This window comes from Cervus elaphus, chromosome 6 (genome assembly GCF_910594005.1).
Source record: "Cervus elaphus chromosome 6, mCerEla1.1, whole genome shotgun sequence".
NCBI classification, from domain to species: domain Eukaryota; kingdom Metazoa; phylum Chordata; class Mammalia; order Artiodactyla; family Cervidae; genus Cervus; species Cervus elaphus.
The window spans coordinates 6,289,600-6,305,896 of record NC_057820.1 but is presented as its reverse complement, the minus strand read 5'-3'; the positions used below and the strand labels follow the sequence as shown (position 1 = coordinate 6,305,896).

General features: G+C 46.5%; 1 protein-coding gene across 10 annotated transcripts in view; it reads right to left on the bottom strand.

Moving 5' to 3' along the window:
- The window catches only part of PROM1 (prominin 1), a 113,811-nt gene that overhangs the window by 8,352 nt on the left and 89,162 nt on the right, over window positions 1-16,297 (bottom strand). For all 10 annotated transcript variants that reach the window (XM_043906137.1, XM_043906140.1, XM_043906141.1 and 7 more), the window contains 7 exons: window positions 14,552-14,675; window positions 12,390-12,493; window positions 7,188-7,272; window positions 5,220-5,366; window positions 4,451-4,522; window positions 3,658-3,750; window positions 413-466 (listed from right to left, as the gene is read on the bottom strand). In XM_043906137.1, the coding sequence (XP_043762072.1) occupies window positions 413-466; window positions 3,658-3,750; window positions 4,451-4,522; window positions 5,220-5,366; window positions 7,188-7,272; window positions 12,390-12,493; window positions 14,552-14,675 (679 nt within the window). The remainder of the gene's footprint in view (window positions 1-412; window positions 467-3,657; window positions 3,751-4,450; window positions 4,523-5,219; window positions 5,367-7,187; window positions 7,273-12,389; window positions 12,494-14,551; window positions 14,676-16,297) is intronic.

Here is a 16,297-nt window from a genome sequence, read left to right as displayed (position 1 = left end):
CGTGATGAACCTGGCTGTGTGAAACTTGTTTTGGCAGGCGAAATGCGGTTGGGCTTGCCCCGTGCTGGTTTCCAGTGAGAATGAAAATTTGTGGGCCACAGGCACTATGTTTGGAGGCTGTTTGTGAAGCTGCAGTATCTCTGTAAAAGTGACCCACGGGCCGCCTACACTTGCATTGCACACGTCCACACACGGCTTTCCGTTGACTAGACAACAGTGTGCCAGGATGCAGTCTGCATTTGCAGAAGTCTTTTAGAAAGGGGAGGACAGGGAAACTCAGTCTGGTGTTTAAAATGGGTGGATAACTAAGACTTGATTTTACTTAAAATAACTGCAAAACCCAACACCTCTGAAAGTCTGCATGTACTTTTGTGACAAGACCCCAAGACAGAGAAAGAAAACACATCCTTACCCTCAATCTGCTGGTCCTGTGATGAAGTCCCTTCATTTGCTGGTGCATGATGCTCTGGTGAACAGACACAGGTCATATTTCCCGGTAAGTGAAACTCGAAGATCACATGATCTTTGTGTCCACCCCCCTGCACCCCCACGCCAAGTCAGCCATCAAATCTGACCTTACTCTGTGATGGTTTCATTCAAGAAAAAAACACCAGACACGGGGAATGATATGCACCTCACGTATCTGGGTGTAAGAAAACCTGAAGAAGAAAATCAGAATACATCTTCTGGGCAGTTACTCACGTGTGACAGAGCCACACGACCCTTCTGAGGCGAGTTGTTCAGAGTAAAACCTGCCCCACAACAGTGGCTTCATTTGCCTGGTTTAGACGAGCGGTTGGCAAACTTTATCAGTTCAGGGCCACATAAGAAGTATTTTCGACTTTGGGGACCACACTCTGTCCGAATCTCTCCACTCTGCCCTTGGAGCCGGGAGCAACCACAGAGCATCTCTGAATAGGACCAGCCTGGCTCTGCTCCGGGAGAGCCTTGCTTCTAACAAACAGGAGGCAGGAGGGGCATTCCCTAGAAGTCCCGTGGTTCCGACTCCGCGCTTGCACTGCTGGGGACCTGGCTTCAATCCCTCGCTGGGGAAATAAGATCCCAAAAGCCACAGGCCATGGCCAAAATTAATCAATTAATCAAATACAAAACAAGCAGCAGGCTGGGGGGCATGCAGGGGCTACAGTTTGCAAAGCCCTGGTTAAGGTCATGGGTCATATCTATAGAACAACTTGCCTAACTGTAGGTCAGCACAACTCTGCAAAGGCCAAGGAGGCCTGTGTCTACTTGAAGGAAAGCATGTCCAAAGGGACATGTCCAAACCAACTTAAAATGTTAACAAATTTGTGCAGCGCATAAAGGATAGCACAAAGAGAACTGTGATGAGCCCAAACACAAATGAAGAAAATTCTAGAGGACTTTGTGAATTAGAAAGTCAAGTGGGAACATGAAGAAAGAGAAGTCTACAAGCAATAAATGCTGGAAAGGGTGTGGAGAAAAGGGAACCCTCTTACACTGTTGGTGGGAATGCAAACTAGTGCAGCCGCTATGGAGAACAGTGTGGCGATTCCTTAAAAAACTGGAACTAGAACTGCCATATGACCCAGCAATCCCACTCCTGGGCATACACACTGAGGAAACCAGATCTGAAAGAGACACGTGTACCCCAATGTTCATCGCAGCACTGTTTATAATAGCCAGGACATGGAAGCAACCTAGATGCCCATCAGCAGACGAATGGATAAGAAAGCTGTGGTACATATACACCATGGAATATTACTCAGCCATTAAAAAGAATTCATTTGAATCAGTTCTAATGAGATGGATGAAACTGGAGCCCATTATACAGAGTGAAGTAAGCCAAAAAGATAAAGACCAATACAGTATACTAATGCATATATATGGAATTTAAAAAGATGGTAATGATAACCCTATATGCAAAACAGAAAAAGAGACACAGATGTACAGAACAGACTTTTGGATTCTGTGGGAGAAGGCGAGGGTAGGATGTTCTGAGAGAATAGCATTGAAACAAGTATACTATCAAGGGTGAAACAGATCACCAGCCTAGGTTGGATGCATAGACAAGTGCTCAGGGCTGGTGCACTGGGAAGACCCAGAGAGATGGGGTGGGGAGGGAGGTGGGAGGGGGGATCGGGATGGGGAACACATGTAAATCCATGGCTGATTCATGTCAATGTATGGCAAAAACCACTACAATATTGTAAAGTAATTAGCCTCCAACTAATAAAAATAAATGAAAAATAATAATAATGAAAAAATATATAAATAAAATTAAATCCCACATAAAAAATAAAATAAAAACTAGTTCTAGAAGATTCTAAAGTTGGCGTCAAGCCAACAAATAAGCTTCTTCAAAGCTGAGCAGGCTGACTCTGGAAGCTGGTTCCCCTGACAACTGCATACATGACCCCCCGCCCCAAGCACACATCAAGCATAATAATAATGGCTCCTGTTTGCAGAGTCCCTCTGGGGTGTCAGATCCTTCATCTCCAAGAGCCAGGTAACAGTGAGGCAAGGACCCCTCCTCCTGCTTTTAAACAAGAAAAACTAAAGTTACCAGTCTCGGGAGAGACAGAAGCAAGAGTTGAAATCAGGTTGACACGACTCAAGAGCTTATGTTCCTTCTCTGCTTCCTTTCTGGCATTTAAGAAAGAAGCCAGAGGGTAGTGAGAATAAAAAGAAAGGAAGGAATTGAGAGAGAAAGACTGACAGATATACACAACCGTGTGTAAAATAGATGGCCAGTGTGTGAAATAGATAGCTCCCTGCTGCATAGACAGGGAGCTCAGCGCAGTGTTCTGTGATGACCGAGACGGGTGGGATGGAGTGGGTGGGCGGAGCGCTCAAGAGGGAGGGGACATACGTATACAGACGGCTGCCTCACCTTGCTGTAGAGCATAAGCTAACACAATGCTCTAAACCGACTATTGTTGTTGGTGTTTGGTCGCTAAGTCATGTCTGACACTTTTGCAACCCCATGGATTGCAGCCCTCCAGGCTTCTCTGTCCATGGGATTTCAGAGGCAAGAATACTGGAATAGGCTGCCACTTCCTTCTCCTGGAGACCTTCCCAACCCAGGGGTGGGACACACGTCTCCCGTATTGGCAGGCAGATTCTTTACCTCCGAGCCACCAGGGAAGCCCAAAGCAATGATGCCCCAATTTTTAAAAAACTAATTATTCAAAACAAAAAAAAAAAAAAAAAGAGAAAAGTTGAGAAAGTCGGATGGAAGAGAGGAGGGAAGATGTGAGGAACAGGGAGCAGAGCTACATGCAGACAGAAAGGACATCACATTGCCATCAGGGATGTCACGGCAAGGTGTGAACGCAGAGAGGCTGATAAAGCAGGTAAGACCGAGTCTAGCACTCTACCACCTGCATGGCTTAGGGGAGCCTTTTAAGGCCATGAAAAATGAGAGCAAAACGGATGGAGGCAACTGCGCATCTAAGCGGTTCATACACAGATAGGAAAAGGTAGAGAAGGAGGCGTGGACACTGAAAACAAGTCCTCTTCAAAGCCCAGCTACTACCATTTCTTTTAAAAAGAGCTCCGCTTCTTAGCCTGAGGTTAACTGAATTTGACCTGCGTGTGAGACACAAACGTTATCACTGGGCTGGGCGAAACGGACTTTGCACAGGCCACAGTGAAAGAGCAAAAGGTGTAGCTTCTCACCATTGAATTCTGCAAAGGGACTACTTGGTTCTGATGGATATTTCTTAAGGTATCTACGTGATCCTTCAAGCTGGTTTTCAAGTTTCCTGGGGGCTACAAAGAAAAGACAGTAAATAAACATTAGTACCTCCTTCCAGACTCTGGAGCAGTCTCTCTAGTCACCACCAGACACATGGATAAAGCCCTTCTTATATGATGATGGGCTTGGAGGGATGGTCCTGAGACGCCCGTAGTCCATAGCGTGGACAAGAGTCGGACATGACTGGGGCATTGAGCACTGCCTCCCGAGTCCAGGGTCCTGACCACCATGCTCTGCTGCTTCAGGAAAGAGACCAGTTGCAGCCATTTGTCACCAACCAGCAGAAGAGCTGGTGATGGGGAAGCTTAAAGGGTTTGAGGTGCTTTTTGCCCTTCCATATCCGCTCATCCTTGGAGCCGTAAAGCACCAAGTGGGATCTCGCTCCCACGTCCAAGTTACCATTCCTTACACTGCAAAAACATGCGTGCACTGGTGCTGGGCAGTGGAGGCACGATGGCATGAAAGCAGACCAGTGCTAAAGCGGTGGGGCTGGGGACGGCCTTGGAACGCCGCTCTGGGAAACTTCACAAGCTCACGGACGGTCGGACCACATGGCAGTGGCCGCTGGTGGGAGCTTCTCAACAGGCACGGAGGCGCATTTTTATACCAGGGACACCTGCGGCGCCAGGAACCTCTTCCTGGATCCTCTAAGAATGCTACTGACCTTCGCCCTCTACAGCAAGGACAGCCTTGAACAGGATCGTCTCTACTCACCAGCTGGTTGGCTTTTCTTTGGAGATTGTCTGCAAACGACCTAAGATTTACTCTCGTGGGACTTCCCTCGGTCTACAAAAGAGGTGTAGAAAACTGATATGGAGATGGGATTTTTAAACCTTAACCTGTAACATGCAGAAGGAAATGGCAACCCACTCCATTACTCTTGCCTGGAAAAATCCCAAGGACAGAGAAGCCTGGCGGGCTACAGTCCATGGGGTCACAAAGAGTCAGACACGACTTAATGACTAAACAACAACAACCTGTAACAAGCAACAGAGTGAACGTGGGTCCATAAACACAAGGTAAGGCTAGACACCCCTGCATTGTTCACACATACAAAACAGCATAATTTGCTTTCAACCATACAGAGAAAGAAAGTACCTGCTGTAATGGACATGAATCTCGAAAAACTTAGGCTACATGAAATGGACCAGTGAAGGTCATCAGACAAAAAAAGGGCACCCCGCTCATATGAAATATCCAGAATAGGTAAATTCATAGAAGCCAGGGGCTGGAGTGGGAGACGGGGAGCAATTACTTACTGGGAGCGGCGCTTTCTGTTGAAGGTGATGAACACACATTAGAACTAGTTAGAGATGGTAGTCGTGTAACATTGCAATTATACTAAATGCTAGTGAATTATTCAGTTGGTAATAAAAGAATTAATTAATGTTGTGCAAATCTCATCTCAGTTAATGAAAAACAAAAACAAAAAACAAACAAAAAAAAACATGCAAAGGATCACCCAGGAACACGCAGGTCATACCGCGTTTATGTAGGCAGCATAGTCTATTTTGCCTATTCCCGAAGAGCTGATATCCATAAGGGTTTTCCTTCCTGTTTTATCCAGCAGTTCTATATCGTTAATTCTTAAATTCATATTTTCCAAATTACTATTTATGTCTCCAGTATGCTGCAGTTAAAAAAAAAAAAAAAAAAGATTAGTAAGTTCACTCGTCTCCAAAAATGTCCCTGATTTAATGCTTTAAAGGAGCAATAAAATTACTCAGGCCAAAAATAAACACACCTGCACCTGACTGACATGTCTTCCTCGTTTTCTTGTCTTCCCTCCCAGCCCTTCCCCAACTCCCAGCCTTCTTCGCTGGGCCCCAGGCCAAGCACCATGTGAGGACCTGGGATGCAAAGCAAAAGTCTGCTACATCCCCACCCTCCAAAGACCTCAAAGTGAAGAGGCGGTACTGTGATAAAGGCACATGAACTGCATCAGGACACGACCCTTGCAAGGCAGGGGGCTGGGGAGGGCTTCCGAGAGGAGGTGGCTTCTGAGAAAGCCTTGACAAACAGAGATGCCAAAAGGGGCCTGGGGGCTGCTTTCCAAGGGAAGGAGGTGGTCTGCCCTGGACTGGCTAGTGAAAACACTCCAGATCACGGGCATGCGGCTGGTGACTGTGGGGTCTTGTGTGTCCAAGGCACCGCTCATCATTGAGAAATGGCATCATGAGTGAGCAGAGGCCATCCCTTTGGGACCTGGCTGCAAAATAGTATTATATTTATGAGTGCATGCAAGATATGTCTAGAGAAGAGAATACAAAATTTGTACACAGCTTTCAAATAAGCCTCTTGACCTCTGAAGACCCTCAGGCCATCTTGACCTCATGGTGCCCCTTTGGTGATGCCTCCGTACAGAAGCAGTGGGGCTTGGGGAACCACCTCTTTTTTGACTTTCCTGATATCTGCTTCTATGTTGGAAGCCCAGAAGGCACCAGCTTCCTTAGCTTCTTTCCTACACAGCAGAGAAAGCCAGCAGGCCTCTAGGCATGAGGGAGTGGGCACCACCTAGCTAAGGACACCAGAGGCCTGGGCCGCCGGAGCCCCCGGCCCCTTCCCCAGCCAGTGCACTCCGCAGGGGCCTCTCCTCGGTGTCTGAAGGCTCCAGACTCGGCTGGGGGCCGGGGTGAAGGAGGAAAAGTAGTCATCCACTCAGTCCCTTTCCATCCCTGCTGCCAAGCTGTGTCTTGCCAAGGGCCCATCTAGGAGCCCTGGGGTCCCCCCACCATTCACACGGAGTAAGGACCCTGTGGGCCACTGTTCTTGTCCCTCATCAGCGATGTGACAGAAAAGGGTGGCTGGTCTGCGAGAGTCAATGCCCTGGGAAGCAAGTAGGGTTTGTGCCTCCAGGGACTCCGACATTCAGCAAGCTAAACTCTTTCCCCATGAAGGGTCTGCGGGGAGAACCCTGGAGATGCTTTTGTTCCATTCAGAGGAGAAACTCATGTCTCAGAAAGTCAGCTGGTCAGGGGTGACACCAAGGTCTTGGAATTAAATAGACGTGAGGGTTGCACGGCCTTGCAAATGTACTAAAATCACTTCAAATCGGCTCATTTTATCTAATGTGGAATCCACCTCAAAAGAGAAAACGGGGACCACTGAATTTGGTAAAGAAATATGTCGATTTCCTGACTGGTCCTAATTACTCACCTCTGTTGGAGAAGGAAATGGCAACCCACTCCAGTACTCTTGCCTGAAAAATCCCACGGATGGAGGAGCCTGGTGGGCTACAGTCCATGAGGTCGCAAAGAGTCAGACACGACTGAGCGACTTCACTTTCTTTCTTACTATAGTTCCTTTTAGAGAAGGAAATGGCAACCCACTCCAGTGCTCTTGCCGGGAGAATCCCATGGACAGAGGGGCCTGGTGGGCTACAGTCTATGGGGTTGCAAAGAGTTGGACACAACTAAGCAACTAACACACACATACACACGCACACACTCACCTTTGTAATGTTGAGCTCTTCACTGACATTGTAGATGTGGTCGAGCTTAAGTGTTGCATAAAGGCCTTTATTTTCTTTGCAGTCACTGAGGGAAGAAACAGAGAAATCAGGATGCAAAAGGGCAGTTGTGGCTACCTCTGTCCGCTGCGAAGGATGGAGAAAAAGGTCAACCGTTCATCTTTGTTTAATCTGTGAATATGAACATGACATGGCAGCTGGGTGTCAATGCAATAAGCTGCCACCAGTGTCCCCAGGAATCCCCCGGGGGGCCCACCATTCCTGACGCCTTTCTCTCTTCTCCTTAATGTCCCACGTTTGGAACAGATACAAGGTGAAAGGTGAAAGTGAAGTCACTCAGTCATGTCTGACTCTGCCACTTCATGGACTATAGCCCACCGGGCTTCTCTGTCCATGGGATTTTCCAGGCAAGAGTACTGGAGTGGGCTGCCATTGCCTTCTCCAGGGGATCTTCCCAACCCAGGGATCAAACCCAGGTCTCCCGCATTGCAGGCAGACGCCTTACTCTCTGAGCGACCAGGGAAGCCCACAAGAGGACAGGTAAATACTACAGCCTAGTGCTCCAAGTGACAACAAAGTTTACAAATTGGGACGACACAAACTCTAACCCGAAAAGAACAACACACGTCAGAGAGATGCGTGTTACCAAGCGTTATCCTTATTAAAAGATTTAATAAATATTTAGTAGAAGATTCTATCGGGCTTCCGTGGTGGCTCAGTGGTAAAGAATCCACCTGCCAATGCAGGAGACATGGGTCCGATCCCTGATCTGGGAGGATTCAACATGCCATGGGCCAACTAAGCCCATGAGCCACAACTATTGAACCTGTGCTCCAGAGCTTGGGAGCCACAGCTACTGAGCCCTCGTGCCCTAGAGCCTGTGTTCTGCAACAAGAGAAGCCACTGCAATGAGACGCTCGTGCAAGGCAGCTAGAGTATACCCCTGCTCACCACAGCTATAGAAAGGCCTGCTCACCAACTAAGAACCAGCACAGCCAAAAGTAAATATATATATATAAAACTTTATCCACTGACTTCCTGGCAGTCCAATGGCTAAGACTCTGCACTCCCAATGCAAGGGTCCTGGGTTTGATCCCTGGTCAGGGAACTAGATATCACATGAAGCAACTAACAGTTTATGTGCTACAATTACAAATCCTGTGGGCTGCAATTAAGGGCCCAGTGAAGCCAAATAAATAAATAAATTTGTTGTTAGTCAGTTGCTAAGTCATGTCCCACTCACTGCCAACCCATGAACTGCAGCCCACCAGGCTCCCCTGTACTTCACTATCTCCTGGGTTTGCTCACATTCATGTCCATTGAGCTGGTGACGCTATGTAAACATCTCATTATCTGTCACCCCCTTCTCCTCCTGCCTTCAATCTTTCCCAGCATCAGGGTCTTTTCCAATGAGTCGGCTCTTTATATCAAGTGGCCAAAGTATTGGAGCTTCAGCTTCAGTGTCAGTTCTTCTAATAAATATTCAGGGTTGATTTCCTTTTGGATTAACTGGTTTGATCTCCCTGCTGTCCAAGGGACTCTCAGGAGTCTTCTCCAGCACCTCAATTCGAAAGCATCATTTCTTTCATGCTTAAACTTATGATCCAACTCTCACATCCATACATGATTATTGGAAAAACCACAGCTTTGGCTAAACAGACATGTCATGTCTCTGCTTTTTAATACGGTATCTAGGTGTGTCATAGAATTCCTTTCAAAGAGTAAGCGTCTTATAGTATCATGGCTGCAGTCACCATCTGCAGTGATTTTGGAGCCCAAGACAGTAAAACCTGTCACTGCTTCCACTTTTCCCCCATGTACGTGCCATGAAGTGATGGACTGGATGCTATGATCTTAGTTTTTTGAATGCTGAGTCTCAAGCCAGCTTTTTCACTCTCCTCTTTCACCTTCATCAAGAGGCTCCTTAGTTCCTCCTTACTCTCTGCTATTAGAGTGGTATCATCTGCATATCTGAGGTTGTTAAATATTTTAAAAAATACTCTATCAAGCCCCCTCCTGACCATCTCCCTCCACATTTCCAGGGTTGAGCTCTACTTACTAAATCTAAGGTTGGACTAAGGGTAGGAGACAGGGACGGGCTGACAAACATCCACTTTGGCTGTAAACCTAACTTGGCCTCACCTCTCCTAACTTCTCTGAAACGTGGCAAATGCCTTCTCCAGCGAGCTCAGCAGGGTGGCCACACCCTTGCACATCCTTGCCACCCAGATGACCTCGTCCTGGGTGCTGCTTCCTTCTGCAGAGTCCTCGAGGGACGCCTGGGAGAAGAACTTCCCAGAATCCTGGGAGGGGTGACGCTCCTCTGCGGGGAACCCCAGGCAGGCTGGCGTTGGTGATACACTGACCACCAGAGGAAGGAACAGGGAGTTCAGCTGGAGACAGAATCCCAAAGAGCTGGCACATGACGCTGAGAAGCTTGGCTTCCTTCTCTCAAGCCTGGTGAGGGTTTCATTCATTGCATTCATTGGAGGGCACAGAGACTCCAATGGACTGAAAGTGTCTTCCTAAAACACTGTTTGAGAAGGCTCCTATGACCCTCTGGGCAAAGCAGAAGACCACAAGTGATCAGCAAGTCTGCCATGGGGGCCGCGTGCCAGGAGGATGGACCCCTGTGCTATTTACTCTCTGTCTAGTTCCCTGGAAGTGAGGGTAGCTGGTGATACTCAGCTGACTATGATCATCCTACTGAAGTGACAGGAAGTGGACCACGTGGTCACAGAGGCCCTGGGGGTGGAGCCGGGCCTGGGGCCCAGGCGGCCTGATTCACAGCCTGGTCCTCAGGCTACACCACTATCAGCCCCTGAGAGACTCGACCTGATAAGAGATGTTTGCATATGGAGGGCTGGGGAAGTCTTTCCGGCTTCTGCAAGACCTAACTCAAAAATTTTTTTTTTAAATTAATTAATTTATTTATTTATTTTTGTCATACATCAATATGAATCAGCCATAGATTTACACGTATTCCCCATCCCGATCCCCCCTCCCACCTCCCTCTCCACCCGATTCCTCTGGGTCTTCCCAGTGCACCAGGCCCGAGCACTTGTCTCATGCATCCCACCTGGGCTGGTGATCTGTTTCACCATAGATAATATACATGCTGTTCTTTCACAACATCCCACCCTCATCTTCTCCCACAGAGTTCAAAAGTCTGTTCTGTACTTCTGTGTCTCTTTTTCTGTTTTGCATATAGGGTTATCATTACCATCTTTCTAAATTCCATATATATGTGTTAGTATGCTGTAATGTTCTTTCTCTTTCTGGCTTACTTCACTCTGTATAAGGGGCTCCAGTTTCATCCATCTCATTAGGACTGATTCAAATGAATTCTTTTTAACGGCTGAGTAATATTCCATGGTGTATATGTACCACAGCTTCCTTATCCATTCATCTGCTGATGGGCATCTAGGTTGCTTCCATGTCCTGGCTATTATAAACAGTGCTGTGATGAACATTGGGGTGCACGTGTCTCTTTCAGATCTGGTTTCCTCAGTGTGTATGCCCAGAAGTGGGATTGCTGGGTCATATGGCAGTTCTATTTCCAGTTTTTTAAGAAATCTCCACACTGTTTTCCATAGCGGCTGTACTAGTTTGCATTCCCACCAACAGTGTAAGAGGGTTCCCTTTTCTCCACACCCTCTCCAGCATTTATTGCTTGTAGACTTTTGGATAGCAGCCATCCTGACTGGCGTGTAATGGTACCTCATTGTGGTTTTGATTTGCATTTCTCTAACCGTGTTCATGGATTGGAAGAATCAATATTGTCAAAATGGCTATTCTACCTAAAGCAATCTATAGATTCAATGCAATCCCTATCAAGTTACCAACGGTATTTTTCACAGAACTAGACCAAAGAATTTCACAATTTGTATGGAAATACAAAAAACCTCGAATAGCCAAAGTAATCTTGAGAAAGAAGAATGGAACTGGAGGAATCAACCTGCCTGACTTCAGACTCTACTACAAAGCCTAACTCAAATTTTATGCTAACTAAAACAGATTGCTTGTGGCCTGTCAAAGAGACATTTGTAGGTCAGCTTACATACAATGAAATTATGAGAGAAAAGGGTGCACTGACCAGGAGAATGTACCCATCAAAATAAAGATTAAATGTTTCCCTCCCTGGGACATCAATGCTGGTCCTTCCTTGGTGATAAGACTGCCCTTCAGGTGCCAAGGCCATGCTGACTCACCGTATATACACTGAACAGTTTTGTTTTTTGAAATCTTTAATGCATGTACCCCTGACTTTAATGTTACTTGTCCTGACAGGATATAAAACTGTGCCCAAAGACAGTTTTTGGAACAACTCCTCAGAGCTGTCTGAGAGGCTGTCTCCCTGGCTAGAGTCCTCAGTTTGGCTCACATAAAACTCTTTCCTATTCCTATTAAAGACTGCATATTTCTGTTCTTTGCTTTTTTTCTGCTGTCCCACAAGGCTTGTGGGATCTTAGTTCCTGAGCAAAGGATGAACCTGGGCTCTGGCAGTGGAAGGATTAAGTCCTAACCACTGGACCTCCAGGGAAATCCCATGCTTATCATTTCCACTGCCAGACTCATCCAGTGAATTCTAAATTGTTATACAGCGTTTACCTGGGGTCAGGGTGGTTCTCAAACAAGAGTTTTCCCAGGGTCCCATGAATGTATTTTAGGGTCACCTCTACCAATGAGAAGGAAATGGCAACCCACTCCAGTGTTCTTGCCTGGAGAATCCTGTGGACGGAGGAGCCTGGTGGGCTGTGCTGTCCATGGGGTCGCAGAGTCGGACACAACTGAAGTGACTTAGCACGCATGCATGCGTTGGAGAAGGCAATGGCAACCCACTCCAGTGTTCTTGCCTGGAGAATCCCAGGGACACAGGAGCATGGTGGGCTGCCGTCTATGGGGTCGCACAGAATCGGACACAACTGAAGCGACTTAGCAGCAGCAGCTACCAATGAGTTTTAGTGATAAAGACAGAGTGACCTGGGATGCACCATCCTAAGTCCTAGAGGGTTTTCTGGGGAAGAATGCCTTTTTGGTCTTACTGCTGAGACCAGAGACTGGCTTACGTCTGAAATTGGAAAGTTGACCATTCAAATGAAAGACATGCTGAGAGCAAAATTCTCACTGTAAAATCACAACATTCTAAGTAGCAAAAAAAATGCATAATGCAATTATTCATACCTGTAAACTTGTTCAAAAGTGAGATTAATATCTGGTTTGTTAAGTACTAGGCCAGAGAGATAGTATTCCCAATCCTCATTTAGTAAATATGGAGTGTCCAAAATCTAGAAGAAATTTAAAGACAGTTTTACACTAACATACATGCATATAATTAAATGAATATTCTGTTAAACATATAATGTTTGGGATATTTTTATTTATATCATGATTTACTTCATGATTTTCAACTTTAAACTAGAAAATAAAAGTGTGATTGGAATAGACAGATCACTGGGTAGAAACCATAGGAATTATTAAAAGTATGTTTTTGAGAGGAACATTTAAGCAAAATAAAGATTAGACATGGCTGAAGAATAATTTGATTCGGAATATCTAACAGAAAGCCATGAAGCAGTAGACTCAGCTCTTCACTCTTTCGCCCTAGACAAATGGAGTTAAATCAGGCACATTCTTCAGCTTCATATTATGTAATTTTAAGATGGGCTAATGAGTACATGGGAGAAGGCAATGGCACCCCACTCCAGTACTCTTGCCTGGAAAATCCCATGGACCGAGGAGCCTGGTAGGCTGCAGTCCATGGGGTCGCTAAGAGTCAGACACGACTGAGCGACTTCACTTTCACTTTTCACTTTCATGCATTGGAGAAGGAAATGGCAACCCACTCCAGTGTTCTTGCCTGGAGAATCCCAGGGACGGAGGAGCCTGGTGGGCTGCCGTCTATGGGGTCGCACAGAGTCGGACACGACTGAAGCGACTTAGCAGCAGCAATGAGTACATGACTGTATACATACTTGAGTGTAAATGGGAAATACCCTCATTTTTCAAAATATTCTCCTCTACTTTTAAAGAATTCCTTTTTAACAACTTAACGTAGAATAAAAGATGATGAAGTTGGGCTTGATGCATTAATTTTTTTATCAAGAGGCCACACGGAGATCGTGTGACAAACTGATGCTCCCAACTGAATTTTCCTGAACCAAGTGAGAAATTAAAAAACCTCCACAACAACTGGTTTATCTTAGGAGTCCCTCACCTGATTTTATAACATATATGAGGTAGACAAATAGGTACAATGAAACAGGAAAGTGGAAACACATTTTTAAAATCAGAATAGGGAGAAAAACACTGGGAAGTCAAAATGAGAAGACAGACCTGTAGATCAAAACGTCTTCGTTAGTTAATGAAGCTAAACTTGGATATGGTGCCCTAAAACCTGAAGTAGTTGGCTGCAGAGGGAGAAAGTGAAGTTCAAATTTAATTCCCAACTACCTCATCAGATTTCCACCAGGGACAACCCTCCACCACGAGGTGCGCCATTCAGCAGTCCCCTTCACGTCAACGTTTTTTGAAGATTTATTTATTGGCTGCATCCGGTCTTATTGCAGCATGTGGACTCTCTAGGCGTGGCTTGCGGGCTCATCACGAAGGCTTAGTTGCCCACGGGCGGTGGGATGTTAGTTCCTCCACCAGGGATCGAACCTGAGTCCCCTGCATTGCCAGGTGGATTCTTAGCCACTGGAACACCAGGGAAGCAGGGAAGTCCCCTCTTTCATTGCAAATTTAGGGCCCTTCCACCATCTGTGTGGACAACTGTCATCTGGGAAGTTCTTTGAGACATCAGAAACCTCTTGAGGTATGGTAGGAACCTGGAAAATTTATCCTCTGATAATCCACATTTGGGAACTACTTCTGAGAAGAACTGTATTCTCCCCGAATATGACAACCAGCGTTGATGAGTAAGCCTTAACTCCTGGGACCGATTTCACTGACATTAAAAAAAGAATACAGTTGACCTTTCAACATGGGTTTGACCTGCAAGGATTCACTTATACGTGAATTTTTTTCAGCACTAAATAATACAGTGCCACGTGGTCTGAGGTTGGTAGAATCCGAGGAAGGGTATATGGAGCAACCATGTGGAGAGAAGGCTGAATATAAGTTGAATGCCCAGAGGATCGTCACCCCCAATACCCTGGTGTTCAAGGGTCACCTGTACGGCCGTATTTTTTTTTTTTTTTTTTTGCTCTGACAGATGGAATCTCAACCTACTGAATACAAATCAGGTGCTCACCTTTTTACTCTTGAAGAAACCCACTAGGTTTGGGGGGAGCATAAAAGCTTTGGCTCAAGCCCTGTGTAATGGACACACAATCCATATTTACCTGGAAGAACTTCTTGTTTCTGTAAGGCTCACAAACCAGATTTTCCAAATTTCCACCAGTGACAAAAGTCAGCACCACGATGGTCATGACTATCCAAGAAAAGAAGAAACTGAATCCAACCCCACTGGAAACACAAACAAACAAACAGGAAAAAAAAAAAGTTAATTCTACAGGCAGTTATTCACTATTACCAGAACTTACTCATTCTACCTATTCCACGTATAAAATGACCTGGGACGTCAGCTTTCAGCAGGTTAACCCGGGTTCAGCCTACCCAGGGATGCAGACAGGAAGTGCAAGGAACACCTTAAGGGGATACTGGGCCCTGGGCCCCTGGCCTGCCTGCAGCCCAGCACCGCGGCGCAGATGTGGACCTGGGGTCACCTGAGGGAGCCAAGGCTGTCCAGTGAGTAAGGAGGCTGTAAGTTAGTGTCCCTGGAAAATGCTGATAGGACAGCTGATAGGACAGAAATCCTATCAGCAAACAAAGGACGCTGTAGCCATTGGCCGTCCCATTACACCGGCCCCAACGGTGAGCCCTGCGGGGCTCAGCATAGAAACAGGATGCCCACCCCCCCCATCTAGCCATCACCCGCTGCAGCCACCCCGAAAGGCCGCCCCCTGAGGAGACTCAGGAGGACAAAGCATAGGACCCGGGCCCCCGGATAGCTGAGGTGCTCGTTGCAGGAATGTCAGTGAGCCCAGACCATGTGGCTTTCTTTTTTTTTTTTTTTTAAGAGATGAATCTGTAGACATGCCGCCTGCATTGTAATTTTATTTTTAATCTGTAGAATGTTGTGCTAGTTTCAGATGTACCACAGCAAAGTAAATCAGTTGTACCTATACATAGGTCCACTGTCTTTTTTTTTAGATTCTTCTCCCATATAGGCCATTACAGAAGACTGAGTCGAGTTCCCTGTGCTATACAGCAGGTCTTATTAATTATCTATTTTATATACCCTAGGGTGTGTGTCTATCCCAATCTCCCAGTTTATCCCACCACGCTTTACTCCCTGGTAACCATACGTTTGTTTAGTCCATTCGTGACTCTATTGCTGTTTTACAAATAAAAGTTCATTTGTACCCTGTTTTGTTAGATTCCACATAGGAGCAACATCACATAACATACTGAGTGAAGTAACTCAGACCCAGAGAGACCAATCCCACGTGGTTTTCTTTAATTAGCACTAATCTTCTGAGGCTCTGAGGGCCAGGTCTTTGTCGGAAAAACTCCTCTGTATCCTGGCTCCTCCCTCACTTCTTCAGAGCAGTTCCCTCAGAGCGACTTGAGGCTGTGTCCTGGCCTTCAGTCCTCAGTTTTGTCCACCAACTACAACAGAATTCCCAGCTTTTAGGGGGTACGTTTTTTTTTTTTTCCCTCAGTTGACAGCAGGAAATGTACTCTGGGGAGTCTGAAAGCGGCAGATGTATTCAGATATTCAGAGGGATGCCGACAGAGAAGCGCTGTGAGGGAAAGCCCAAGATGGTGGGCAGGGGCATCCAGCGGGGAAGCCTGGAGGATCCCGGGAGGGAAGGCCAGTGAAGGTCTTTAAGCACGGGAGGAACATGCCCCGACTTCCCTCTGCAAAAACAAGCCCTCTTGGCCGCGTGTGAAGGGTGGATGGACAGGTGCCCACAGTGGAGGCTGTCAGGGAGCTGGCTGTTTCTGGCCCCGGATGGGGACCTGTTGCAGCTGGGAGTGGTGGAGTGGAATCAAGGGTGAAAGAGGGCTGAGCCGGGAGGAAG